General features: G+C 55.5%; 4 protein-coding genes across 5 annotated transcripts in view; 3 read left to right on the forward strand and 1 right to left on the reverse strand.

Moving 5' to 3' along the window:
* Positions 1 to 3,687: 3,687 nt before the first annotated feature.
* Positions 3,688 to 5,439, reverse strand: FGF21 (fibroblast growth factor 21). Its single transcript, XM_032171702.1, has 3 exons — positions 5,205 to 5,439; positions 4,811 to 4,914; positions 3,688 to 3,978 (listed from the first exon to the last, which is right to left on the reverse strand). The coding sequence occupies exons 1-3, from the start codon at positions 5,437 to 5,439 to the stop codon at positions 3,688 to 3,690; spliced, it is 630 nt and encodes a 209-aa protein (XP_032027593.1).
* Positions 5,440 to 8,372: 2,933 nt separating this feature from the next.
* FUT1 (fucosyltransferase 1 (H blood group)) lies at positions 8,373 to 18,339 on the forward strand. 2 transcript variants are annotated; one of them, XM_058425480.1, is made up of 6 exons: positions 8,373 to 8,580; positions 8,783 to 9,415; positions 10,594 to 11,827; positions 16,589 to 16,663; positions 17,338 to 17,424; positions 17,682 to 17,740. In XM_058425480.1, exons 2-3 carry the CDS (start codon positions 9,049 to 9,051, stop codon positions 11,691 to 11,693), a joined length of 1,467 nt encoding a protein of 488 aa, XP_058281463.1. In that variant the 5' UTR covers positions 8,373 to 8,580; positions 8,783 to 9,048; the 3' UTR covers positions 11,694 to 11,827; positions 16,589 to 16,663; positions 17,338 to 17,424; positions 17,682 to 17,740. The 2 variants fall into 2 exon arrangements, with proteins under 2 accessions (XP_058281463.1, XP_058281464.1); XM_058425481.1 differs by lacking the exons at positions 16,589 to 16,663; positions 17,338 to 17,424 and having other exon boundaries at positions 17,682 to 18,339.
* Positions 14,935 to 21,072, forward strand: IZUMO1 (izumo sperm-oocyte fusion 1). The gene is made up of 10 exons (XM_058425482.1): positions 14,935 to 15,148; positions 15,945 to 16,252; positions 16,589 to 16,663; positions 17,338 to 17,424; positions 17,682 to 17,702; positions 18,352 to 18,432; positions 19,572 to 19,672; positions 19,939 to 20,092; positions 20,420 to 20,597; positions 20,870 to 21,072. The coding sequence occupies exons 2-10, from the start codon at positions 16,018 to 16,020 to the stop codon at positions 20,988 to 20,990; spliced, it is 1,053 nt and encodes a 350-aa protein (XP_058281465.1). The 5' UTR covers positions 14,935 to 15,148; positions 15,945 to 16,017; the 3' UTR covers positions 20,991 to 21,072.
* A 3-nt stretch (positions 21,073 to 21,075) lies between these two features.
* Positions 21,076 to 27,272, forward strand: part of RASIP1 (Ras interacting protein 1) — a 21,039-nt gene continuing 14,842 nt past the window's right edge. Inside the window, exons 1-4 of the mRNA XM_032169251.2 lie at positions 21,076 to 21,377; positions 21,617 to 21,757; positions 22,262 to 22,947; positions 26,311 to 26,666. Coding sequence (XP_032025142.1) covers positions 21,621 to 21,757; positions 22,262 to 22,947; positions 26,311 to 26,666 — 1,179 coding nt within the window. The 5' untranslated portion in view covers positions 21,076 to 21,377; positions 21,617 to 21,620. The remainder of the gene's footprint in view (positions 21,378 to 21,616; positions 21,758 to 22,261; positions 22,948 to 26,310; positions 26,667 to 27,272) is intronic.

A 27,272-nucleotide genomic window follows, 5' to 3' on the forward strand; every position in this document is an offset into this window, starting at 1 on the left:
CTCTCTCTGGGTCTCTGTTCTCTCTCTCTGGGACTCTCCCTCTCTCTCTGGGTCTCTGTCTCCCTATCTCTGGGTCCCTGTCCCCCCTTCTGTCTGGATATTGGTCTCTTCCCTTCCCTCTGGGTCTGTGTCTCCTGGTCTCCGGCCTGGCATGGCGAGCAGTTGGGAACCGGGTCAGGATGGTGCCCAGTGCTCCCTCCTCCTTTCTACACTGGCCACCTCGCCTTTCCTTGACAGCAGTAGGTGGTCTCTTCTGACAAGGAACTTATGTCTCACCTGAGTCACCCACAGGACCTAAACCACTGCTCAGGAGCTTTGTGAAATTTCAAATTGTTTCCTTCCCTTGACTGAGCCAGGCTTGTGTGATCAGAGTCAAAAACTGCACTTTCTACAAATGGTGACTTTCATTTTTTCTGGGCATCGAGTCCCTCCAGTGACCCTCGGCCACCCACAGTTAGGTCCTTTTGACTGTGATATTTCTCTCACTTGAACTTTGGACTTAAAATGAAGGGCCTAGGATGACAACTCCCACCGGGCTGCAGCAGCCGGGGCTGGCCCGGGCCAGCTTCCTTCCTACCAGGAAGTGGCTTGAAGAACAATATGGAAATCTCAGTTGTGTGAGGGAAGAGAGACCGGACAACTTGCTTGCCAGGACTGGAATCTATGACACTCATTACATAAGGACCCCCATGGAAGGAGTCCCAGTTGAAGTCCAGGCTGGGAGGGGTGGCACACACCTGTAATCCCAGCTACTTGGGAGGCTGAGACAGGAGAATCGCTTGAACCCAGGAGGTGGAGGTTGCAGTGAGCCGAGATCACACCACTGCACTCCAGCCTGGGCAGCAGAGAGAGACTCCGTCTCAAAAATAAACAAACAAACAAATAAATAAAAGTAAACGCCAGGTGCAGTGTCTCACACCTGTAATCCCAGCACTTTGAGAGGCCGAGGTGGGCAGATCATTTGAGGTCAAGAGTTTGAGACCAGCCTGACCAACATGGTGAAACCCTGTCTCTACTAAAAACACAAAAATTAGCTGGGCGTAGTGGTGGTGCCTGTAATCCCAGCTACTCCAGAGCTGAGAATCGCTTAAGCCCAGGAGGCAGAGGTGGCAGTGAACCAAGACTGTGCCACTGCACTCCAGCCTGGGCAACAGAGCGAGACTCTGTCTCAAAAAACAAGCAGCCAGGCACGGTGGCTCACGCTTATAACCTCAGCACTTTGGGAGGCTGAGGCGGGCGGATCACCTGAGGGAGGGAGTTCGAGACCAGCCTGACCAACATGGAGAAACCCCATCTCTACTAAAAATACAAAATTATCTGGGCATGGTGGCGCATGCCCATAATCCGAGCTACTCGGGAGGCTGAGGCAGGAGAATCACTTGAACCCGGGAGGCGGAGATTGTGGTGAGCTGAGATTGTGCCATTGCACTTCAGCCTTGGCAACAAGGGTGAAACTCCGTCTCAAAACAAACAAACAAGCAATAAAACAAACAAACGGGCGTGGTGGCGCTTGTCTGTAGTCCCAGCTACTCGGCTACTCGGGAGGCTGAGGCAGGCGAATCGCTTGAACCCAGGAGACAGAGGTTGCAGGGAGCCGAGTTGGCACCACTGTACTCGGGCCTGGTGACAGAGCAAGACTCCATCTCAGAAAAAAAAAATTAAAAATAAATAAAAATAAATAAATAAATATTAAAAAGTTCATAAGGACTCAGATGGAAGAATTCCAGGTTTCAGCTCCTTTTCCTGAGAACCCAAACTCCCACCCTCCAGCCCCTTTTTTCTCAGACCAGGATGCCTAAGTCTGCAGTCCCCAGTTCTTCTGTGATCCAGGTGTCTGGATGTCCAGCCCACTGATTCCCCAGAACTTGGGTGTTACACTAGCACCAAACCTACTCCATGACCCAGGAGTCCTTGTCCCAGATTTGAGGCCCAACAGATCTCATTCCCGCTGCTAAATGATGCCAGAAAACTACATCTCCCATGAGGATGTGAGTGTGCTGTGTCACCTCGTAAAAGCTCCCCTGTTACTGAGGTAGCTATGAGAAATAGTTACACAATGCTCACACAAGTTGAGGGGTTGTAGAAAGAAGTCCTGCTCTTTCATTTTATTTTTATATTTATTTTTTATTTTTATTTTATTTTTTTTTGAGACAGAGTCTTGCTCTGTTGCCCAGGCTGGAGTGCAGTGGTGCGATCTCGGCTCACTGCAAGCTCTGCCTCCTGCATTCACGCCATTCTGCCTCAGCCTCCAGAGTAGCTGGGACTGCAGGCACCCGCCACCACGCCCGGCTCATTTTGTTTTTGTATTTTTAGTAGAGATGGGGTTTCATCGTGTTAGCCAGGATAGTCTCAATCTCCTGACCTCGTGATCCACCTGCCTCGGCCTCCCAAAGTGCTGGGATTACAGGAGTGAGCCACCGTGCCTGGCTATTTTTATTTTTTTAATTAATTAATTATTTTTTTGAGACGGAGTCTCGCTCTACTGCTCAGGCTGGAAGACAGTGGCACAATCTCAGCTCACTGCAACCTCCACCTCCCAGGTTCAAGTGAGTTTCCTGCCTCAGCCCTCCCGAGTAGCTGGGACAACAGATGCCCACCACCACGTCTGGCTAGTTTTTGTATTTTTAGTAGAGATGGGGTTTCACCATGTTGGCCAGGCTGGTCTAACTCCCGACCTCAGGCAATCCACCTGCCTCAGCTTCCTAAAGTGCTGGGATTACAGGCGTAAGCCATGGTGCCCGGCCTTATTTTATTTATTTGTTTATTTATTTATTTATTTTGAGACTTTTTGAGTCTTGCTCTGTCACCTAGGCTGGAGTGCAATGGCTTGATCTCAGCTCACTGCAACCTCCGCCTCCAGGGTTCAAGCGATTCTCCTGCCTCAGCCTCCCGAGTAGCTGGGATTACAGGTGTGCGCCACCATGCCTGGCTAATTTTTGTATTTTTGGTGGAGATGGGGTTTCACCACGTTGGCCAGGCTGGTCTTGAACTCCTGACCTCAAGTGATCAGCCCGCCTTGGTCTCCCAAAGTGCTGGGATTACAGGCGTAAGCCACCACTCCCCGCCAGTCTTGTCCTTTCAAAGAGCAGGGATAGTCCAGAGTCCCTGGGGACACTTTAGCAGAGTAGAAAAGTGAGGCTTGGCTGGGCACAGTGGCTCAAGCCTGTAATCCCAGCACTTTGGGAGGCCGAGGCAGGCAGGTCACGAGGTCAAGAGATGGAGACCATCCTGGCCAACATGGTGAAACCCTATCTCTACTAAAATTACAAAATTAGCTGGGTGTGGTGGCACACGACTATAATCACAGCTACACGGGAGGCTGAGGCAGGAGAATTGCTTAAACCCGGGAGGCGGAAGTTGGAGTGAGCCAAGATCACACCACTGCACTCCAGCCTGGGTGACAGAGCGAGACTCCGTCTCAAAAAAAAAAAAAAAAAAGAAAAGAAAAGAAAAGTGAGGCCCAATGGGAAGCCAGGACCCTAGGACCACGTGAGGGGAGGTGTAAAGGGGGTTGTCCGGGGCAAGGGAGACGAAACAGATGCCATGTCTTCCCTCAAACACTCACACGTGCTCATTCTCGTCCTCCTCTGGAACTCTTTATTATCTCATGTAAGAAAAATAAAAAAATAAATAAGATAAATAACCTAATAAATAAAGAGGAGATGGCATAGTAAACAGCCTCTGGCTTCAGGAAGCGTAGCTGGGGCTTCGGCCCTGGGAAGGTCCCACCATGCTCAGAGGGTCCGAGGAGCCCACATCGGGGGGCTGGGGGGCCAGGATTCCGGGCGGCTCTGGGGGTGCGGGGGGCAGGCCTGGTAGTGGCAGGAAGCGAGCTGGTCCTCGGGGTGCAGGGTCCCGGTGTGGGGACTTGTTCCCCGGCAGGTGCAGCGGGAGGCCATGGGCCTCGGACTGGTAAACATTGTATCCGTCCTCAAGAAGCAGCTCCCGGAAGCTGCAGGCCTCAGGGTCAAAGTGGAGCTAGGGGACAAAAACAGGATCAGAGACAGGGTTCCTCTATGTTTTCCTGATGTAAGACCCAGGATCCAGGCCCCAGCCCTGCCTCCCTCAGACCCAGGGGTCCAGGCCCCCGGCGCCCCCTCCATCAGACCCAGGGGTCCAGACCCTGGTCTCTCCTCCATCCGACCCAGGAGTCCAGGCCCCCAGCGCCTCCTCCCTCAGACCCAGGGTTCCAGGCCCCAGCCTCTCCTCCTTCAGACCCAGGGGTCCAGGCCCTAGCCCCTCCTCCCTCAGACCCAGGGGTCCAGGCCACCAGCCTCTCCTCTAGGAAACAAAACAGCGAAGGCAGGTTTTGTTTTTACCCCAGGGCTCTCCTGCAGGGACCTGCCTCCCAGTTCAGACTTCACAGAGAACATTCCGGCCCTCGGAGCCATCAATGCGTTCTAAGGCCAGGCGGGGGGTCTCCCTAGCACTCAAGGTCCTGGTCACTTTACTGGCCATGGCTTCCCCGAGTGTCCCTGTGCCCAGCATGAGCCGTGCACACAGGGGCTGTGTGGGCAGAAGCAGGGGTTACTGAATCACGAGACTCTCAATAACCTGAGCCTCAGGCCACTCTGGCATCCACACATCACATGATTGAGGTCAGTGGTGCCCCGGCCTGGGCCTCAGTTTCCTCATCTTGCAAACATTGATGACAACAACTTCAACCTCCAAAGGTTGCAGCTGGGTGTGTGCAGAGCGAATAGAATCAAGTCTGGCTCCGGGGGGGATGAACAAGACACGGCTCCCCAGGCTGTGAGGACAACAGATAGGAGGAGCATGGTGGGTGGTGAGGAGGGTCCTGGAAACTCACCGATCCATACAGGGCCCCATCTGGCCTCTGGCATAGGAACCTGGATGTCTTGACTCCCAAGATTTGAATAACTCCCGGCTTCAAGGCTTTCAGCTGCAGGAGACCTAAGGGGAGAAAGCAATAAGGTGCTTACAGGACCTCTCCCACCTGGCTCTGTCCCACCACCCAGCTCTGTCCCAGCCCTGGGAGTCCAAGCCCACAGCCCCCCTCCTCCCTTAGACCCAGGAGGAGTCCAGGCCAAAGCCCCCTCCCCACTCAGACTCAGGAGCCCAGGCCCCCAGCCCCTCCTCCCTCAGACCCAGGAATCCAGACCCACAGCCCCTCCTCCCTCAGACCCAGGAATCCAGACCCACAGCCCCTCCTCCCTCAGACCCAGGCTCTGGCCCACACTCACTTTCAGGGCTCTGGTCAGCAGCGCCCCCCACCGTCCCATCCTCCCTGATCTCCAGGTGGGCTTCTGTCTGCTGGGCATCATCTGTGTAGAGGTACCGCTGCCGGACTTGGCCCCCGAATTGCAGGAGAGGACTGGAGTCAGGGATGGGGTGTGCCTGGCAGGCTCCCAGCAGAAGACCAGCCAGCACAGGAACCCACAGTCCTGAGTGCTCGAACCCGGTCTCGTCCGAGTCCATCAATGACTCAGGTCCTCAGGTGATCTCTGGGGTGTGAGCTCGGAGAAGCTGAGTGGTTTAAAATTGGTGCCAGATTCCAGTTGTCCAGGTGAGCAGATTCACAGATCGCTGCTCAGGTGGCCTGAGTGCCTGGGTCCTCTTTCGGCTGGATCCTCAGCTGACAGAACACCCCTGTTTTTTGGGAAAGATGCAGAAGCTCCAGAATTTATACCCAGACAGGCCCGCCCAATCACCCTCCCTGCGCCTGAACCATGATATTTGACCCACTTGGCAGGAGCTACATAATTCCATCGTGGCAAGGGCAGCCTGAATGGATGATGTAACCTGGGGTCCTTACAGTGGGGGGCTGGACTCCTGGGTCTAGGGGACGAGGGAGGGGAGGATAGGGTTAGCTGGGACCCAGGTGAAAGGGGCTGGGGGCCCACATTCCTGAGTCTCAGAGAGAAGGATCTGGGGTCTCAAGCCCCTGAGTCGGAGGGAGGAGGGGTGCTGGGCTCCTGGAAAAACCACCTCTTGGACCATTTATACAGATCATGCAGAACAAGAGAAATGTCTGCGCCCCATCTGAATTTCTAAGTTTGGGGGGAGGGCGTGATCTGACGCTGAGGTTCCTTGATCCTCAGCAAGGCGGCAATTGCTGTATGAAAGAAGGGACAGCAGCGGAGACACAAGTATCCTGCCTTGGAAGCCTCTCACCTGGCCGTGGGCCAACCTCAGCCTCATCTCTCCCTGCTCAGATGCTCAGACCCTGGAAATCCCAGCCTCCTCCGCCCTGATGCAATCCTGGTGTTTCTTTCACCAGAGAAGCCATCCCAGGCCCAGGCAGGTGCTCCTAAAATAAGCTGGGGGGAGGGTGGCTGAGAGTCCCTGACTGGAGTTGGCAGCCAAGCCAGGCCCTGCAGTGGGCACCCAGAGGGAAGACAGGTTGGCTAATTTCCTGGAGCCCCTAAGGGTGCAAGGGTAGGACTTCTATGTCTGAGGGAGGAGGGGCTGGGCGTCTGGACTCCTGGGTCTGAGGGAGGAGGGGCTGGGGGCCTGGACTCCTGGGTCTGATGGAGGAGGGGCTGGCCACCTGGACTCCTGGGTCTGAGGGAGGAGGGACTGGGGGCCTGGACTCCTGGGTCTGAGGGAGGAGGGGCTGGGGGTCTGGACTCCTGGGTCTGAGGGAGGAGGGGCTGGGGGTCTGGACTCCTGGGTCTGAGGGAGGAGGGACTGGGGGCCTGGACCCCTGGGTCTGAGACAGGAGGGGCTGGGGGTCTGGACTCCTGGGTCTGAGGGAGGAGGATCTGGGCCTGTACTCCTGGATCTGAGGGAGGAAGGGCTGGGGAACTTGGGCTCCTGGGTCTGAGGGAGGAGGGGGCTTTGGTCTGGACTCCTGGGTCTGAGGGAGGAGGGGCGGGGGGCCTGGACTCCTGGGTCTGAGGGAGGAGGGGCCGGGAGCCTGGACTCCCGGGTCTGAGGGAAGAGGGGCTGGGGGTCTGGACTCCTGGATCTGAAGGAGGAGAGGCTGGGGGCCTGGATTCCTGGGTCTGAGGGAGGAGGGTCTGGGGGCCTGGACTGCTGGGTGTGAGCAGAAGGGTCTGGGTGCTGGGAGTCCTGAGCCTGGGGAGATGATGGTTAAACTTCTGGGAATCAAGTCAAACTCCTGAGTCCTTGACATTCATGTATCTTGAATGTGAGGGTCAGTCTGTGGGGAAGGATTACCCAGGTGCTGAGGCAAGAGACTGAAGGCAAAAACTGTTTCAATATAATAAAGAAAATAGCATAGGAATAGTTATAATACAAATTAGATATAGAGATGATCACGGACAGTATCAATCATTAGTGTAAACATTATTAATCATTAGCTTTTACTATTACTCTTTGTTGTATTAATAATATAACCAGGAAACAACCGGCGGGTATAAGGTCAGGTACTGAAGGGACATTGTGAGAAGTGACCTAGAAGGCAAGAGGTGAGCCTTCTGTCATGCCCACGTAAGGGCTGCTTGAGGGCTCCTTGGTCAAGCAGTAACGCCAGTGTCTGGGAAGGCACCCGTTACTTAGCCAACCGTGAAAGGGAGTCTCCTTTCCTTGGAGGAGTCAGGGAACACTCTGCTCCACCAGCTTCTTCTGGGAGGCTGGGTATTATCTGGGCCTGCCCGCAGTCATCCTGTGGTGCTGTGCTTCAATGGTCACGCTCCTTGTCCACTTGCATTTTCCCCCCGTACTCCTGGTTCCTCTTTGAAGTTCGTAGTAGATATCGGTAGAAGAAATAGTGAAAGTCTTTTTTTTTTTTTTTTTGAGATAGAGTCTTGCTCTGTCGCCCAGGCTGGAGTGCCGTGGTGTGATCTCGGCTCACTGCAATCTCCGCCTCCTGGGTTCACACCATTCTCCTGCCTCAGCCTCCCAAATAGCTAGGACTACAGGCACCCACCACCATGCGCCCGGATAATTTTTTGTATTTTTAATAGAGACAGGGTTTCACCGTGTTAGCCAGGATGGTCTGGATCTCCTGACCTTGTGATCTGCCCGCCTCAGCCTCCCAAAGTGCTGGGATTACAGGCATGAGCCACGGCGCCCGGCCGAAATAGTGAAAGTCTTAAAGTCTTTGATCTTTCTTATAAGTACAGAGAAGAAAACGCTGACGTGTGCTGCCTTCTGTCTCTGCTTCGGCTGCCTAAAAGGGAAGGACCCCCCGTCCCATGATCACGTGAGCCGCTTGACCTTATCAGTCACTTGGACGACTCACCCTCCTTACCCTGCCCCCCTTGTCTCGTATACAATAAATATCAGCGCGCCCAGCCATTGGGGGCCACTACCGATCTCTGCGTCTTGGTGGTAGTGCTCCCCCGGGCCCAGCTGTTTTCTCTTTATCTCTTTGTCTTGTGTCTTTATTTCTTACAATCTCGTCTCCGCACAGGGGAAGAACAACAACCCGCAAAGCGCCGTAGGGCTGGACCCTACATCAGCCTGCTCTGCTCGGGGTTGGCGATGCTGGAGGTGGGCCTTGGACCAGAGAAAATGCTTTAATTAGGTGACAAGCGGGCAGAGGCCTTTGTCTTTGGCGCCCGCGGCCACGGCCCCCGCTGACGGCGTGGGAAACAGACCCTGTTCCACTCCGGTCTCCAGCCTTGGAATGTTTGCCTCTGTGCAGTGCAGGTCTGGAAAGCAGCAGTTTGGCACGGGACCCTAGAATTCCCCAAAACGAGTGACTAGGGGCTGGGATTCTGGAATTTGAGTGTGGACGGTGAGGCGGGGGATATGGGAGATCGGAGACCCTGGTGGGCGCGGGGGCACCTGCAGGCTGGAGGCCCTCGCGCGCTCCGGCGGCAGCCTGGCAAACAGGTTCTCCATCCCCCAGGAGGACACGGCAGAGGGCGGACGATCGCGCCACTCGCCGGGACCAGGTGCGGGGGCCCTGCCCAAACGCTGGGGCGTGGCCAGGCTGGAAGCACCCAGGTGTCGGGGGCCGACTCTAAGTCCTGGCACCGGAAGGGAGAGGGCGGCGGATTGGACCTCCCGGCTCCAGCATTGCAACTGGGCGCTCCGTCTCCTGGTCCACGCAATGATGCCGCGGCTGCTCAGAAGCCAGGTAGGCTGCCCCGGGTGAAGCCTTCGCGCAGGTCAATGCCGGGGCGGAGGGACAGGGCGCGGTCCCCTGCATCCCCGATCTGGGGAGCGGTGGGCCCAGGGGCCATCGCCCTAGCCCCGGGCGCTGGGGCTCGGCGCCAAGTGACGGGGGGGGCTCCACCTTCCAGCCATCCGCCCGGCCCGGGAGGGCGGACGCAGCGAAACTCCCGGCCGCGCCCTCTCCTTCCTCTCCTCTCCAAGCCCTCGCTGCCAGTCCGGACAGGCTGCGCGGAGGGGAGGGCTGCCGGGCCGGATAGCCGGACGCCTGGCGTTCCAGGGGCGGCCGGATGTGGCCTGCCTTTGCGGACGGTGCGCTCCGGCCACGCAAAGCGGACTGTGGATCTGCCACCTGCAAGCAGCTCGGGTAAGTGGGGACTGCCGGTGCTTGGGACCCAGGAACAACTCCTTCAGAGCCAGAAGGTGCACCCCCAACCTCTTCTCCAGGTCTTCCTAAGGCCCTAGGAATCTCCGCCACCTCCCCAGCCATTACTCCTCCAGGAACCAAGATGCTCCTTCCGCTCCTGACCCTCCAGCCTCTCTTGTTTTACTTGAACTATCGTTTCCCATCACCACCTCCGTGGTGGATTTTGCGCCTCACAGACACGTACTCCTGAGAAACAGGCTGGTGGAAGAGTCCAGTATCAGCGGACCTTACAGGAGGGGAGAGTCGAGATTCCTTCAGGAAAGGTGCAGGAACCTGGACCACTTTTTTTTTTTTTTTTTTTTTTAAGGCAGGGTCCCTCTCTGTCGCGCAAGCTGGAGTGCAGTCAGTGGTGCTATCACGGTTCATTGTGAGCTCCGGGGATCCTCCCGCCTTAGCATCCGGTGTAGCTGAGACCACAGACATGTGCCACCATGCCAAGCTCATTTTATTTATTTATTTTGTTGGAGACGGAGTTTCACTCTTGTTGCCCAGGCTGTAGTGTAATGGCGCGATCTCGGCTCACCGCAACCCCCGCCCCCCGGGTTCAAGCGATTCTCCTGCCTCAGCCTCCCGAGTAGCTGGGATTACAGGCATGCGCCACCATGCCCGGCTAATTTTGTATTTTAAGTAGAGACAGGGTTTCTCCATGTTGGTCAGGCTGGTCTCGAACTCCCGACCTCAGGTGATCCACCCGCCTTGGCCTCCCAAAGTGCTGGGATTACAGGTGTGAACCACCGCGCCCCGCCCATGCCAAGCTAATTTTAAAATTTTTTTGTAAAAGTGCTCTGTTGCCCAGGCTGATCTTGAACTCCTAGGCTCAAAGGATCCTCCCATCTCAGCCTCCCAATATGCTGGGATTACAGGTGTGAGCCACAGTGCCCAGCCAAACCATGGCTATCTTGAAAACCACTTGTCTTCCAATCCCCATGCCCCGAAATTCCAAGGCTCTCATCCCTGAAACCTAGGACTCAGGCTTTCCCTACCTCAGTCCCAGGAGTCTAAACCTTTAACTTCCTCTTTCCCTGGGACTAAGGAGTGCTGCACCCCAGGCGCCTCCCTTCCCCCACATCCCTCCTCAGCCTCCGTGCATTTGCTAATTCGTCTTTCCTCCCCTGCAGCCATGTGGCCTCCGAGCCATCGTCAGCTCTGCCTGGCCTTCCTGCTAGTCTGTGTCCTCTCTGTAATCTCCTTCCTCCATATCCACCAAGACAGCTTTCCACATGGCCTAGGCCTGTCGATCCTGTGTCGAGACCGCCGCCTGGTAACACCCCCAGTGGCCATCTTCTGCCTGCCGGGTACTGCGATGGGCCCCAACACCTCCTCTTCCTGTCCCCAGCACCCTGCCTCCCTCTCCGGCACCTGGACTGTCTACCCCAATGGCCGGTTTGGTAATCAGATGGGACAGTATGCCACGCTGCTGGCTCTGGCCCAGCTCAACGGCCGCCAGGCCTTTATCCTGCCTGCCATGCATGCTGCCCTGGCCCCGGTATTCCGCATCACCCTGCCCGTGCTGGCCCCAGAAGTGGACAGCCACACACCGTGGCGGGAGCTGCAGCTTCACGACTGGATGTCGGAGGAGTATGCGGACTTGAGAGATCCTTTCCTGAAGCTCTCTGGCTTCCCCTGCTCTTGGACTTTCTTCCACCATCTCCGGGAACAGATCCGCAGAGAGTTCACCCTGCACGACCACCTTCGGGAAGAGGCGCAGAGGGTGCTGGGTCGGCTCCGCCTGGGCCGCACGGGGGACCGCCCGCGCACCTTTGTCGGCGTCCACGTGCGCCGTGGGGACTATCTGCAGGTTATGCCTCAGCGCTGGAAGGGTGTGGTGGGCGACAGCGCCTACCTCCGGCAGGCCATGGACTGGTTCCGGGCACGGCACGAAGCCCCCGTTTTTGTGGTCACCAGCAATGGCATGGAGTGGTGTAAAGAAAACATCGACACCTCCCAGGGCGATGTGACGTTTGCTGGCGATGGACAGGAGGCTACACCGTGGAAAGACTTTGCCCTGCTCACACAGTGCAACCACACCATTATGACCATTGGCACCTTCGGCTTCTGGGCTGCCTACCTGGCTGGCGGAGACACTGTCTACCTGGCCAACTTCACCCTGCCAGACTCTGAGTTCCTGAAGATCTTTAAGCCGGAGGCCGCCTTCCTGCCCGAGTGGGTGGGCATTAATGCAGACTTGTCTCCACTCTGGACATTGGCTAAGCCTTGAGAGCCAGGGAGACTTTCTGAAATAGCCTGATCTTTCTAGAGCCAGCAGTACATGGCCCCAGAGGCCTGGCATCTTCTGGAGAAGCTTGTAGTGTTCCCGAAGCAAATGGGTGCCCGTATCCAGAGTGATTCCAGGTGGGAGAGTTGGAGAGAAGGGGGACCTTTCTGGAACTGTCTGAACATTCTAGAATAGCAAAACATCTTTTCCTGATGGCTGGCAGGCAGTTCTAGAAGCCACAGTGCCCACCTGCTCTTCCCAGCCCATATCTACAGTACTTCCAGATGGCTGCCCCCAGGAATGGGGAACTCTCCTTCTGGTCTATTCTAGAAGAGGGGTCACTTCTCCCCTGGGTCCTCCAAAGACTGAAGGAACATATGATTGGTCCAGAGCAAGCATTCACCAAGTCCCCTTCTGTGTTTCTGGAGTGATTCTAGAGGGAGACTTGTTCTAGAGAGGACCAGGTTTGATGCCTGTGAAGAACCCTGCAGGGCCCTTATGGACAGGATGGGGTTCTGGAAATCCAGATAACTAAGGTGAAGAATCTTTTTAGTTTTTGTTTTTGGAGACAGGGTCTCGTTCTGTTGCCCAGGCTGGAGTGCAGTGGTGTGATCTTAGCTCACTGCAACTTCTGCCTCCTGGGTTCAAGCGATTCTCCTGTCTCAGCCTCCTGAGTAGCTGGGACTACAGGCACATGCCATTATGCCCGGCTAATTTTTGTATTTTTAGTAGAGATGGGGTTTCACCATGTTGGCCAGGATGGTCTCGATCTCCTGACCTTGTGATCCACCTGCCTTGGCCTCCCAAAGTGCTGGGATTACTGGCGTGAGCCACTGTGCCTGGCCCGGATACTTTTTTTAAAATTAATTAATTAATTATTTATTTATTTATTTATTGAGACGGAGTCTTGCTATGTAGCCCAGGCTAGAGTGCAGTGGCGAGATCTCACCTCACTGCAAGCTCCGCCTCCCGGGTTCACGCCATTCTCCTCCCTCAGCCTCCTGAGTAGCTGGGACTACAGGCGCCCGCCACCACACCTGGCTAATTTTTTTTGTATTTTTAGTAGAGACAGGGTTTCACCGTGTTAGCCAGGATGGTCTTGATCTCCTGACCTCGTGATCGCCCGCCTCGGCCTCCCACAGTGCTGGGATTACCGGTGTGAGCCGCCGTGCCTGGCCCGGATAATTTTTTTTTAATTTTTGTAGAGACGAGGTCTTGTGATATTGCCCAAGCTGTTCTTGAACTCCTGGGCTCAAGCAATCCTCCCACCTTGGCCTCCCAGAATGCTGGGATTACAGATGAGAGCCAGCACACCTGGCCAAGTGAAGAATCTAATGAATGTGCAACCTAATTGTAGCATCTAATGAATGTCCCACCATTGCTGGAAAAATTGAGATGGAAAACAAGCCATCTCTAGTTGGCCAGCGTCTTGCTCTGTTCACAGTCTCTGGAAAAGCTGGGGTAGTTGGTGAGCAGAGCGGGACTCTGTCCAACCAGCCCCACAGCCCCTCAAAGATTTTTTTGTTTGTTTGTTTTGAGCAGACAGGCTAAAATGTGAATGTGGGGTGAGGGATCACTGCTAAAATGGTGCAGCTTCTGGAGCAGAACTTTCCAGGACCCAGGGACACTTTTTTTTTAAGCTGATAAACTGCCAAGAGCTCCATATATTGGGTCTGAGTTCAGGTTGCCTGTCACAATGAAGGAAGTTGGTCTTTGTCTGCAGGTGGGCCGCTGAGGGTCTGGGATCTGTTTTCTGGAAGTGTGCAGGTATAAACACACCCTCTGTGCTTGTGACAAGCTGGCAGGTACTGTGCTCATTGCTAACCACCGTCTGCCCCTGAACTCCCAGAACCACTACATCTGGCTTTGGGCAGGTCTGAGATAAAAGGATCTAAAGGTATGCAGACCCTGGACCCAGCCTCAGATCCAGGCAGGAGCACAAGGTCTGAGCACAAGGTCTGGCCAAGGTGGACAGGATTGTCGAGATCTCAGGAGCCCCTTGCTGTTTTTTGGAGGGTGAAAGAAGAAACCTTAAACATAGTCAGCTCTGATCACATCCCCTATCTACTCATCCAGACCCCATGCCTGTAGGCTTATCAGGGAGTTACAGTTACAATTGTTACAGTGCTGTTCCCAACTCAGCTGCCACAGGTAAGAGAGCAGGAGGTATGAATTAAAAGTCTACAGCACTGACCCGTGTCTCTGTAGCTTTTTTGGAGCCAGAGCCACTGTGTGTGTGTGTGTGTGTGTGTGTGTGTAAGAGAGTGGAGGAAAAGATGGGGCACTTCTGAAGACTTTTATTTTTTTTAAGTAATTTATTTTTTTCGGAGATCGAGTCTTGCTCTGTGGCCCAGGCTGGACTGCAGTAGCGTGATCTCGGCTCACTGCAACCTCCACCTCTCGGGTTGAAGTGATTCTCGTGCCTCAGCCTCCCGAGTAGCTGGGACTACAGAGGTGTGCCACCACGCCCAGCTAATTTTTGTATTAGTAGAGACGGGGTTTCACCAGGTTAGCCAGGCTGTTCTCGAACTCCTGACCTCAGACAATCTGTCCGCCTCGGCCTCCCAAAGTGCTGGGATAATAAGTGTGAGCCACCACTCCCGGCCCTGAGGATTTTTATTACTCGTGATTGGGAGTACTGTCCCTACTTAGATCTGACAGCCCCTTGTTGCTGGACTTGTGTGAGTTGTGGTCCCTGTTTTTCTGGTTCCCTGTTTCAATCACGCAGGAGAGAGAGACCTTCCAGGACCCAAACGTCTGAGACCCGAGTTGCTCACTCCTGGACCCTCAGTAATGGCCCCCAGTCCTCTCCTCCCACTGGGACCTCCGCGTCGGGAGAAGAGGCGGAGGAGGGAGCGGATTATCATTGAACTACATTTCCCGGAAAGCTATGAGGTTGGCAGCGCTAGTCAGCTACAGAGAAAGAGGCCCCAGGGCAGTTTGGGAGTCGTAGTCTTAGGGCTAAAATGTCCACTTCGTGGCTCGACAGCCGTTTCCAAGGACCGCGGTGGGGGCGGCAGCGGCCTGGGGGGCCGGATCTAGCCCAAAGCCTGGGTCCTGGGGCAAGGGGACGGGAGGAAGCTGAAGGCCTGAGTCCGGTCCTTGACTCTGGAAGCCAGAGCAGTCAGGAGGCTTCCTCTTCGGTAGATGCTGGGAAAGTTCTAGTCCAAAAAGGCTGCAGCCTCTGTGACGCCATGGAGCGATAGGCGGGGCCTCCCTTTGTTGCAGTCCAATCAGACAGAGTTGGGTTTCTGGGTGGGGCCGAGGAAAACGCCAAGGAATCTGTATAAAGGAATTCGGGCTCCTACGTGAGAAGCTCGGAGGAGGTGGTTCCAGGAGTTCCTTGTGGAGAGGGGATCGTCCGTGACTGACACCCGTCGAAAAGCTCTCGATTTTACGCGACCAACCTTACCCTCGTCCCCAACAAAATCTTTGATTTTAGCCCTGGGAAAATTAGCGTAGGTGGTCATGACCCCGGCTTCTTCTTTAAAAGCCCTCAGAACCTGGACCGGGCTCCCCAGTGAACCCTAGCGTTAGAAGCCACAAGTCAGGAATCAAGGTCGGGGAGTGGCTGTTTAGGGTGCATCACTGTTCAGGATGCATCGGGGCTCCTTTTTCTAAGCAGAAGGGTGCGCCCTGCAAATTGGGAGCCCGTTAGTTTTGGGGAAGGGTGAACAAGGGCCCCCTGGTCTGGAGGACCGCATGGAGTCTTGCTTAATTAAGTGTTAGTAGGGTCCTCCGGTCTAGGAATCTGGTATGTGTTTTGGTTTTGAAGGAGTTCCGAGCTTAATAATATCTTGGTTGGGTCTGTGTTAGATCATTTATTGGTTTGGGCATTGAATCTTCAGCTTGAGGTTCAACAGGTTTTGGGGGGCTGGCGGGGGAGTGCCTCAGTGTTGCACTTAAGGGTTAGAGTTCAGGATCACGTCAATCTGGGGACTTGGAAAATTCCATAGTTTGGGATTTTGGGAAGGGCGCATGGGGTTGGGAGATTCCAGGTCCTGAGTTTGGGGACTTATGAGTGATTCTTGTTTAATAATTTTTCTGATCTCTCAGTTGGGATTCAGTGAGAACCCTAAATTTGGGGTCCCCTGGATTGGGGCTCAGTTTCACACTTCGGAGGCATTTGATGAAGGACATAGGTCCTCTTTATTTGGAGATTTCCTGAAGATCCTCTTTTCGAGGTTTGCGGACCCCATGGATAGGCGGCCCAGTGGGATTTCTTAAGATGGATTTTGGCTTTTCTCCGTTTAGCATTCTCCTGCTCTCGGTTTGGGGTGAGAGCACCCTTCCTAACGGTCTTCGGGAACTGTGCGCGCCGGCTGCAATGGGGCCGCATTTTACCCTCCTGTGTGCGGCGCTGGCCGGTTGCTTGCTTCCTGCCGAGGGGTGTGTTATATGTGACCCGTCTGTCGTGCTGGCGCTAAAGTCCCTGGAGAAAGATTACCTGCCTGGCCACCTGGATGTGAAGCATCACAAAGCCATGATGGAAAGGGTAGAGAACGCCGTGAAGGATTTCCAGGAACTGTCGCTTAATGAGGATGCCTATATGGGGGTCGTTGGTGAGGGCAGGGGGGACCACGGACCTCTGGGTCCTGGGAAAGGAGAGCGATAAGACCAGGGGAAGGAAGAGGCTGACAGCGAGGTCTCCGGGATTCGGGAATGGAGAAGGCTGAGATGCAGATTCCGAGGTTCCCCGGGGCTAGTAAATACTGTTTTCCCTATCCTCAGCTGGCAATTTTATGTAATAAAACTACAACTCCCAGAAGGCAACGGGCGGCTGAGTCCTTAACCAGGCCTATCCTTGCCCAGTGGCCTCATGGGTATTGTAGTTTCTAAGATTAGGCGCGCCAATGAGAGAATAAGGCTGGAATGTGGGGTTATATCTCCTCTGACAGATGAGGCCACACTGCAAAAAGGGTCCTGGAGTTTGCTGAAGGATCTGAAACGCATCACAGACAGTGATGTAAGAGGTAAATTCATCAACGGGGTGGGAGTCCAGAATCTCTCGGGGAAGCCAGAATTAGTGATGCCTGGTCTCTTGATCAGATACTAGGCTGTGGAGCCAGACTGCCCAGGTTCAAATGCCTGCTCTGCCACTTCCTAGCTGTATGGCCTTGAGCAAAGGACTCTGAAGCTCCCTTGGCTCTAAAATGCTTCCTCAGTTGTTCAGTTTAAATGTGTATTGCTGGCCGGGCACGGTAGCTCAGGCCTGTAATCCTGGCACTTCGGGAGGCTGAGGCAGGCAGATTGCTTGAGCTCAGTAGTTCAAGACCAGCCTGGCCAACATGGTGAAACCTTGTCTGTACAAAAAATACACATACATATACATATTAGCTGGGCATGGTGGTGTGTGCCTGTAGTCCTAGCTACTCGGGGGGGTTGAGGCGGGAGGATTGCTTGAGTCCAGGAGTTTGAGGCTGCAGTGAGCCATGATTGCACCACTGCACTCCAGCCTGCGTGGCAGAGTAAGACCCTCCTCCATCCCCCAAAATATGCATTGCTTAGCCCAGCAGCTGGCATTATGTTAGACGGTCAATTTTAGTGCCCTTTCCTGAGAAGGCCAGGAAGTAGACTGCCAGACTGCAGGCAGAAGTAAACTTCCAGAACCTCACACGTGGGATTGGGAGTTCCTGTGTCTTCCCAGGTGATCTCTTCGTGAAGGAGCTATTTTGGATGTTACATTTGCAAAAGGAAACCTTTGCCACCTATGTTGCTCGATTCCAAAAAGAGGGTGAGAGAAGATGGGAGTCTGTGTCCCCCAGCTCCTCTTTCCACTATCCAAGAGTCCTTGTCTCCAGCCCCTTACTTCTCCAAGCCTAGTTCCTCAGCTTCTCCAACTGCCTCCTCCTTCAGACCCAAGTCTTTTCTCCCTCGAACCCAAGAGCCCAAAGCCCAGCTCTTCCCCAAACCCCCTCTTCCATCGTCTTTCATTTAGAAATCTGACTCTGTCATCTCTTTCTTGCTGTCTTTTTTTCTCTTTTGACACAGCTTATTGTCCCAACAAATGTGGTGAGTCTGGATTACAGAAGCTAACCCTCATCCTGCCCTCTGAATAGTCAACCTCCCCACTCGCCTTTTTGGATCCTGATGGTTTTGTCATTCTCTGCCTTGGAGAGGTTCCTGGGTCTCCAGTATTCTTTCTCCACCGTGGATTTCTTGGGGAGCAGGTCGTATTCTACTTACACTCTTTTTTTTGAGACAGTCTCACCCTGTCGCCCAGGCTGGAGTGCAGTGGCACGATCACGGCTCACTGCAACCTCCGCCTCCCAGGTTCAAACTATTCTTCTGCCTCAGCCCCCTGAGTAGCTGGGATTACAGGCGCTCGCCATCATACCCAGCTAATTTTTGTATTTTTAGCAGAGACGGGGTTTCACCATGTTGGTCAGGCTAGTCTTGAACTCCTGACGTTGTGATCCGCCCGCCTCAGCCTCCCAAAGTGCTGGGATTACAGGAGTAAGCCACCACACCCGGCCTCTATTTACACTCTTTACTGAGCCTTGTTGGAGCCCACTTCCTACTTACCTGCGTCCTGGTCCTGTCCCTTCGTCTGACCATCTAGGAATGTCATAGATGGCCTGGCCCCAGCCCTTAGCCCTGACCTCTCCTTTTAGCCATGCCCCTTAGTGGGCAAATACAAGTCTTGACCCTGCCCCTCCAGGTGTGATGTTGCAGACTCTGATCTGGTGCAAGAACTGCAAAAAGGAGGTTCACGCTTGTCGAAAGTCCTACGATTGCGGGGGTGAGAGAACTGGACCCAGCAGGAGGAATTGGTGCAGGTGGGGTGGGGCGAGAGGAGAGGCAGTCTAGAGAGAGCCTAGATGGGGTTGTGGGGGCAGTAGACAAGAAAAGGTAGGGTTTAGGCCAGGTACAGTGGCTCACACCTATAATCCCAGCACTTTGAGAGGCTGAGACGGGAGGATTGGGAAGCCAGGAGTTTGAGACCAGCCTGGGCAACATAGCGAGACTCCATCTCTACAAAAAAATTTAAAAATTAGCCAGATGTGGTGTTGCGTTCCTGTAGTCCCAGCTACTTGGAAGGCTGAGGCAGGAGGATTGCTTGGACCCAGGAGTTGGAGACTGCAGTGAGCTATGATCATACCACTGCACTCCAGCCCCGGCAAAAGTGAGACCTTGTCTAAAAAGAAAAAAAAAAGGCCAGGCGCACTGGCTCACGCCTGTAATCCCAGCACTTTGGGAGGTCGAGGCAGGTGGATCACAAGGTCAGGAGTTCAAGACCAGCCTGGCCAAGATGGTGAAACCATCGTTTTTGTACTAAAAATACAAAAAGATTAGCCAGACATGGTGGTGGGCACTTGCGATCCCAGCTACTCGGGAGGCTGAGGCAGAGAATTGCTTGAACTCGGGAGGCAAAGGTTGTAGTGAGCCAAGATCGTGCCACTGCACTCCAGCCTGGGTGACAGAGTGAGACTTCGTTTAAAAAAAAAATAGAGAGAGAGAGAAAGAAAAGGAGAAAAGACGGGGTTACAACAAATGTAAGAGGATTAAGGGAGGATAAAGAACCGTGAAGGAGGCCAGGTGCAGTAGTTCATGCCTGTAATCCCAGCACTTTGGGATGCTGAGGCAGGCAGATCACCTGAGGTCAGGAGTTTGAGACCAGCCTGTCCAACATGGTGAAACCCCGTCTCTACTAAAAATACAAAAATTAGCCAGGCATGGTGGCAGGTGCCTGTAGTCCCACACACTCAGGACTCTGAGGCAAGAGAATCGCTTGAACCCAGGAAGTGGAGGTTGCAGTGAGCCAAGATCACGCCAATGCACTCCAGCCTGGGCGACAGAGCGAGACTCCATCTCAAAAACAAAAACAAAAACAAAAACAGAATCATGAGAGAGTGTCCCATGGTCATCCCCCACCCCTAGAGCGGAATGTGGAGGTTCCTCAAATGGAAGACATGATCCTGGACTGTGAGTTAAGCTGGCATCAGGCTTCCGAAGGCCTCACTGATTACAGCTTTTACAGGGTGAGGGCCTCAACTTCTGTAACCCTTGAACTCCCTAGACTACAATACTTGTGTTCTGGATCTATGGGTCTGCACCCACGATTCTCATGACCCAGGAGGGTGGTCTATTAGGTGTGGTCTCCACAGACCTCTGGGGACCCCATGCCCTGACCAGTGACACCCTGGACACTCACCTCCCACACTGAGGCCCTGTGATCTTCTCACCCCTGTACTCCCCCAGCCCCTGAATTCCTCAGGCCTCAGTGACCCCTTGAGCTTGGGTCTAGGTTTGGGGGAACAATACGGAGACCTTGGTGTCCAAGGGGAAAGAGGCCACCCTGACCAAGCCCATGGTGGGTCCAGAGGATGCAGGCAGCTACCGCTGTGAGCTGGGCTCTGTGAATTCCAGCCCAGCCACGATCATCAATTTTCACGTCACAGGTCAGTGCTGTGGGGTTGAGAGAAGTGTAGGGTTGAGAGAAGTGTAGGATTCAGGGCCCAGGAAAGCTGGGGTCCGCGGCGGGGGCGTGGCCTTGGCGATGGGGGCGTGACTTCCTGTTGGGTGTGGTTTCGGGGCAGGGGGTGTGGCTTCCTGCCGGGGGCGTGGCCTCTGGCCCCGAGGACAGGGGTTCCCTTGGGTGTGTTCAGGCTTGACATTGTTGAAGGCGTGATTATCTCTGGGATGGTCGGCTACTGGGACGGGCTTGCCTTTGCCAGGGCAGGAACTCCACGCCCTGCCAGGACTGCCCTTTACGCTTTCTCTAACAGTGGTGCCCAAAAGGATGAAGGAGGAAAAACCGTCTCCAAATATCGTAACCCCGGGGGAGGCGACCACGGAGTCGTCCATAACCCTCCAGCCTCTGAAGCCCGAGAAAATGCTGAAAAGCCGCCTTCTGGGGCTGCTGATGTGCGGCTGCCTAGCACTGATAACCGGCCTTACCTTTGCGTGAGCAACCCATTGAAGAAGGCAGGCTTGGCTTGGAGTAAGGGGCGGGGCTTCCAGGAACCCAACGCAGAAGCCGGTCTGGGGGCTACTGAGGCCTGAGAGCAGGACTTTCCTGGGGGTGGAGTGCGGGGGGCTTGAATAGGAGGACTTTGAAGGGCGAGGCTTAGATAATTGCTAGAATAAGGTCACAAAGGGGGAGGCTGGGAGGGGTGTCCCTCACACAATTAGTACCCAAACCAGTTCCATGATCTGCACCCCACTCCCACCCCTAGGATAGTTCGTCGAAGGAAGGTGATCGATTTCATCAAGTCCTCAGTGTTTGGCCTTGGCAGTGGAGCGGCAGAGCAAACCCAGGTCCCAAAAGAAAAGGCCACAGATTCAAGGCACCAATAAAGATTTATCTTGTTGTCTAAGCATCTGACTCACTCCCCGGGACGGGACTGATTCTAGCCTTTGGTTCCCCGAGAGGAGAGGTCTGGGGACGGGCTCCAGCCTGAGGGAGGAAGGGCGGGAAACTGGGACCCTTGGGTCCTGGAGGGGACCAACTGCCTGCAATGTAATTCCAGAATCAAGGAATGGGGCAGGGCCAACCCTACCCAGATCTCCTCCCCCAGGCCTGGTCTCCTCACAGGACGCCCCCTCCCCGCTCTTCCTGCCGGGTTTCCTCTTGCCTTTTCCTGTCCCCCACCCAGTGCTGGGAGCCGTGGCAGAGGCAAGAGCAGTGGAACTGACCCAGGCCAGTGGAGCCAGGGCCTCCGGGTGTGCCGGACCCGAAGCAGGGTAAGAGCCAGGGACCCAGCAGCCCAAACCCCTCCTCCCTGGGACCCAAGACTCAGTCCCCCAGCCATCTTCCATCCCAGGACCCAGGAATCCAGGGTACCATCCCTCTCCTCCCCCTGGACTCGCCCCAGGGGGACGAGCCCCAGCCCCCTCCTCCCTCTGACTCGGAGTCCAGGTTCCCTCCACCCCATCCCCGCAAGAGTGCCTTAGGAGTTGGGGCCTTACCCGCCTTCCCTTAGGGCCATGCTATCTGGTGAACGGAAGGAGGGCGGAAGCCCCCGCTTCGGGAAGCTTCATCTCCCCGTGGGCCTGTGGATCAATTCCCCCAGGAAGCAGCTAGCGAAGCTAGGGCGGCGCTGGCCCAGCGCAGCCTCTGTCAAGTGAGTGCCATCTCTGCAGGACTCCTGCCCCTGCACACCTGCCTCCCATCTGTCCCTGTTCACGGCCCAGTCCCTGCAAAGGGCTGGCTCTGGTCCTCGTCCTGAATTGGGCAAGCGAGCTGGTGGGCAGGGGGAGACGGTGGGGTACAGCGATACCAGGGCGCGGTGGGAGTAAGAGCTAGGCCAGGAGGTGGAGTGAGGCCGGATGAGCACGGGGATGGGGACAGAAGGAGCAGGGGGATTGATTCACCTTCCTTTCTCCCCTCCCTGCCCACCTCTTGGAATTTCCTTCTGTGGGACTTGCCTTTATTTATTTATTTTTTTCTCTCTCTCTTTGCCTCGCGTCTCTGTCCCCACCCTCACCCCCGCCCCGTCCATCCACCCTGGGTCCCTGTCCTCTCTCTGGGTCTCTGCCCACTTCCCTCCTAATCTGTCCCCCATCCCCGTCTTGGCGTGTCGTTCTGGGTCTCTCTCCCGCGACTCTGTTCCCCGGCGGACTCCCAGGTCTTCTTCGTCGGACACGGGGAGCCGCAGCAGCGAGCCGCTACCTCCGCCACCGCCGCACGTGGAGCTGCGGCGAGTGGGCGCTGTCAAGGCGGCCGGAGGAGCCTCCGGTAGCCGCGCCAAGCGCATCTCCCAGCTCTTCCGGGGCTCGGGGACCGGTACCACGGGGTCCGGCGGCGCGGGAGGCCCTGGGACCCCGGGGGGCGCGCAGCGCTGGGCCAGCGAGAAGAAGCTGCCGGAGCTGGCGGCGGGCGTGGCCCCCGAGCCCCCGCTGGCTACCCGCGCCACGGCGCCCCCGGGGGTCCTCAAGATCTTCGGCGCCGGACTGGCATCGGGCGCCAACTACAAGAGCGTGCTGGCCACGGCGCGCTCCACGGCGCGCGAGCTCGTGGCCGAGGCGCTAGAGCGCTACGGCCTGGCCGGCAGCCCCGGCGGCGGCCCCGGCGAGAGCAGCTGCGTGGACGCCTTCGCTTTGTGCGACGCCCTGGGCCGGCCCGCGGCGGCGGGCGTGGGAAGCGGCGAGTGGCGGGCGGAGCACCTGCGCGTGCTGGGCGACTCCGAGCGCCCGCTGCTGGTGCAGGAGCTGTGGCGGGCGCGGCCCGGCTGGGCGCGGCGCTTCGAGTTGCGCGGCCGCGAGGAGGCGCGGCGCCTGGAGCAGGAGGCCTTCGGGGCCGTGGACAACGAAGGTGAGAGGCGGGCGGGGCTCTGGGGCGGGGACTCGGCGCCAGAGAGGCGGGGTCCGTGGGGCAGGGCTTGTGGGTCTCGCAGGCTGGCTGGGGGCGGGGCCCGCGGGGGGGAACTGGGCGGTGCGTGTAGGACTCCAGCAGGTGGAAGGCAGAGCTAGAGCAGGGCCGGGGGCGGCCAGATGGGCGGGCCTGAGAGTTGGGTGGGGCTTGTTGATTGAGCAGGAGTTTTACAGGGGCCGAGCTTGGGGCTTAGGCGGGGCGGTGGCTGGTTGCTGGTGGTGGCTTGGAGTAGCCTGAAGTGGCTCCGAATTGGGGTTAGGGCCTTTTGCAGGCATTGCAGACTGCCTTGGAGGAGGTGGGGTGTGTAGCGGGGTCTGCGGAGTAGTAGATCCTGAGGAGCGTTTGTGGAGTCCAGTGGAATGGGCGGGAGTCCGCAGGGGCCTAAGGGATTCGCCCTGTGTGGTAGGTTAGAAGACACTAGCAATTTGCTGATCTTTGAGTTTCTTTCTCTAACCAATCCCCACTTTCTGGTAGGGTTTCTGCGAGGTCTGTTAGGTGTACATCCTGCAGCTTAATGGCTTAAAATGTACTCTCCTTTGATGTGGTCTCTTGGGGCCAATTAGGAGAAAGAGAAATCAATAGTGCAACTGTTTTGATACTGAATATTGACAAGGGTCTTTTTGAATTAAAGAACTAGTCCTGGCCGGGCGTGGTGGCCCACGCCTGTAATCCCAGCACTTTGAGAGGCTGAGGCGGGCAGATCACCTGAGGTTGGGAGTTCGAGACCAGTCTGGCCAACATGGTGAAACCCTGTCTCTTCTAAAAATACAAAAATTAGCCGAGCGTGGTGGCGCATGCTTGTAATCCCAGCTACTCGGGAGGCCGAGACATGAGAATAATTTGAACCCAGGAGGCAGAGGCTGCAGTGAGCCGAGATCGCGCCACTGCACTCCAGCCTGGGGGACAGAGCGAGACTTTGTCTCAAAAAAACAAAAAAAAAACTGTCCTCCAGAAAAAGAAAGAGGAATTGGAGAGAGCTAGGAGCCGGAAGAGTAAGCACGGACAATGTTCTTGGGAGCGATGCAGAGCGGATGGGCGGGGCCTGTGGTGGGGCGGGGCTTGTGGAAAAGCATGGTCTGGCGCAAAAACTGTTGGGTCCCGCGAGGAGTGGTGGCATGTAATGCGCATGGGTCTCTGTGGTAGGAGGCAGCTTTGCCAAGTAGGTTGAGGTGGTTATTGAGCAGGGCCTATGTGGGTGGAGCATAGAAGGGGGCGACACCTGCAGAGTGAGTGAATACAGGTTCCTAGATCAGGCCTGCTGGGGCCAAGATGGGCGGAGCCTCTGAGGGGCAGGCCTTGGATAAGACGGCCTTAGGCTGGGTTGGCTGCCAAGTGGGATCACATGGGAAAGGAAGGGGCTGAAGGAAGATATCAATGTAGAGGCGAAGGAAGGCCTGGAACAGAAGGTAGTGTCAATGGTCAAATAGCTGATGCTGGACCGTGCCTGGCAGGGGTGGGACCTGGCGCATTGAGAGCACGGGTCTGCTCAGGGAGCCTTCTAAACGCTTTTCTGTATCTGAGCCTCCCTTTGGGAGATAGAACGTTATAGCAATTCAACTGATGGGCTTTGAACTGGGGTTTGGATTCCAACCCATTCTGTGCCAGTTAATCTCAGTAAAATCCTAGGTGAGGATTCAATGGGATAATATATTCAATGTATATAAAGGGCCTATCACAGGGCTTGGCACAGAGTAGGTGCTTAATAAAGAATGACGATTATAATCCTTGTCTCCGCCACCCCCTCGACAAAGTATCCATTGAGCACCTGGTGTAGGCCACACATTTTCCTTTTTTTGTTGTTGTTGTCATTATTGTTGTTGTTTGAGATGGAGTCTTGCTCTGTTGCCCAGGCTGGAGTGCAGTGGCACGATCATGGCTCACTGTGACCTCCACCTCCCGGTTCAAGCAATTCTCCTGCCTCAGCCTCCCAAATAGCTGGGATTACAGGTGCCCACTACCACGCCTGGCTGATTTTTCGTATTTTGAGTAGAGATGGGGGTTTCGCCATGTTGGACAGGCTGGTCTCGAACTCCTGACCTCAAGTGATCCACCCACCTCAGCCTCCCAAAGTGCTGGGATTACAGGCGTGAGCCACCACACCCGGCCTGGCCACACAGTTTTCAGGGCACTGGGAAATACAGTGGGGACGTTGACAGATGAGGTTTCCACCCTCCCATATCTCACAAGCCTAGTGGGAAACACATCAGTCCATTCATTCGGCTCATTTCCACTCGGTGCCTACTCTGTGCCAGGTTTCCTGCTGGGTCCAGAAAAAGCCCAGAGTACCCGGTTGTGCAGTCACCTACTTCAACTTGGGCTGTCAGGGAAGGGTGTTTAGGAAGAGGTGGTTTCAATCTCCTGGAGGGTAGGTTCTTCTCTGTTATCCAGTGACTTGAACAGTCCTAAGCATGTAGTAGGTAATCAATAAATATTTGTTTTGTTTTGTTTTTTGAGACGGAGTTTTGCTCTGTCGCCCAGGCTGGAGTGCAGTGGCACGATCTCGGCTCACAGCAAGCTCCGCCTCCCGGGTTTACGCCATTCTCTTGCCTCAGCCTCCCCAGTAGCTGGAACTACAGGCGCCTGCCACATTTTTTGTATTTTTAGTAGAGACGGGGTTTCACCGTGTTAGCCATGATGGTCTCGATCTCCTGACCTTGTGATCCGCCCGCCTCAGCCTCCCAAAGTGCTGGGATTACACACGTGAGCCACCATGCCCGGCCTATATACTTGTTAAAAGAACAAATGGGCTGGGCGCTGTGGCTCATGCCTGCAATCCCAGCACTTTGGGAGGCTGAGACGGGCGGATCACAAGGTCAAGAGTTCGAGACTGACCAGTTCGAGACCAGCCTGGCCAACATGGTGAAAACCCATCTATACTAAAAATACAAAAATTAACCAGGCGTTGTGGTGTGCGCCTGTAATCCCAGCTACTCAGGAGGCTGAGGCAGGAGAATTGCTTGAATCTGGGAGGCAGAGGTTGCAGTGAGCTGAGATCGTGCCACTGCACTCCAGCCTGGGCGACAGAGCGTGACTCCGTATTGAAATAAAAAAAAAAAAGAAGAAGGAGAACAAATGATTCAATGGAGAAGAATGAATGAAATTCCTGAGCTGAAAACTGCAAGATGGGTATTAATCAGGAGAGAAAGGTGTTCCAGGCACAGGGAACAGAATATGCAAAAGCCTAAATCCTAAATGTGGGAAGCAGCCTCATCTCTCTGCAACCAGTTCTTTGTCTCATAATCTGCAACTCTATCTATCCCTGTCTTTCCAGGCTCAGCCTCACTGTTCTCCATTTCTCTGCAGGCACGGGCGCCCCTTCGTGGCGGCCACAGAAGAACCGCTCCCGGGCGGCGTCGGGTGGGGCGGCGCTGGCCAGTCCTGGCCCAGGCACGGGATCAGGGGCCCCAGCTGGGTCTGGAGGCAAGGAGCGTTCGGAAAACTTGTCCTTGCGGCGCAGCGTGTCGGAGCTTAGCCTTCAGGGGCGGCGGCGGCGGCAGCAGGAGCGGAGACAGCAGGCACTTAGCATGGCCCCAGGGGCAGCCGACGCCCAAATCGGAAATGCAGACCCCGGGGACTTCGATCAGTTGACTCAGTGCCTCATCCAGGCCCCCAGCAACCGCCCCTACTTCCTGCTGCTCCAGGGCTACCAGGACGCCCAGGTAAGCGGCGCCCCAGCCTCGCACGCCCAGAGCCCTATACCCCACCTGTTGGTGGGTGAGCAACAAAACTACAACTCCCAGAAGGCCGAGGGGCGCGCTAGCCTCAGGTACTCTAGTGGGGCGTGGTCCCTCAAGGTTCCAGAGTAGAGATTCACAGGAGAGTAGAGATTCACAGGAGAGTAGATTCACAGGTGAGATTCACAGGAGAGGGAGAGTAGATGGCTGAGAAAGAGTCCACTGGAGAAGGAAATAGGGAATAGTTCACTTTATTCAAAGTTGGAGGAAAGCACTGTCTTCGTTAAGGAGACTCCATTGTAGAAAGAAGATCCCCGCCAGGCGTGCGGCTCACTCTCATAATCCCAGCACTTTGGGAGGCCAAGGTGGAAGAATTGCTCGAGGCCAGAAGTTCGAGACAAGCCTGGACAACATAGTGAGATCCTTTCTCTACCAAAAATTAGGCCGGGCACAGTGGCTCACGCCTGTAATCCCAGCACTTTGGGAGGCCAAGGGGGTGGATCACCTGAGGTTGGGAGTTCAAGACCAGCCTGACCAACATGGAGAAACCCCGTCTCTACTAAAAATACAAAATTAGCCGGGTGTGGTGGC

The sequence above is a fragment of the Hylobates moloch genome, unplaced genomic scaffold, assembly GCF_009828535.3.
Source record: "Hylobates moloch isolate HMO894 unplaced genomic scaffold, HMol_V3 SCAFFOLD_12, whole genome shotgun sequence".
Taxonomy (NCBI): Eukaryota; Metazoa; Chordata; class Mammalia; order Primates; family Hylobatidae; genus Hylobates; species Hylobates moloch.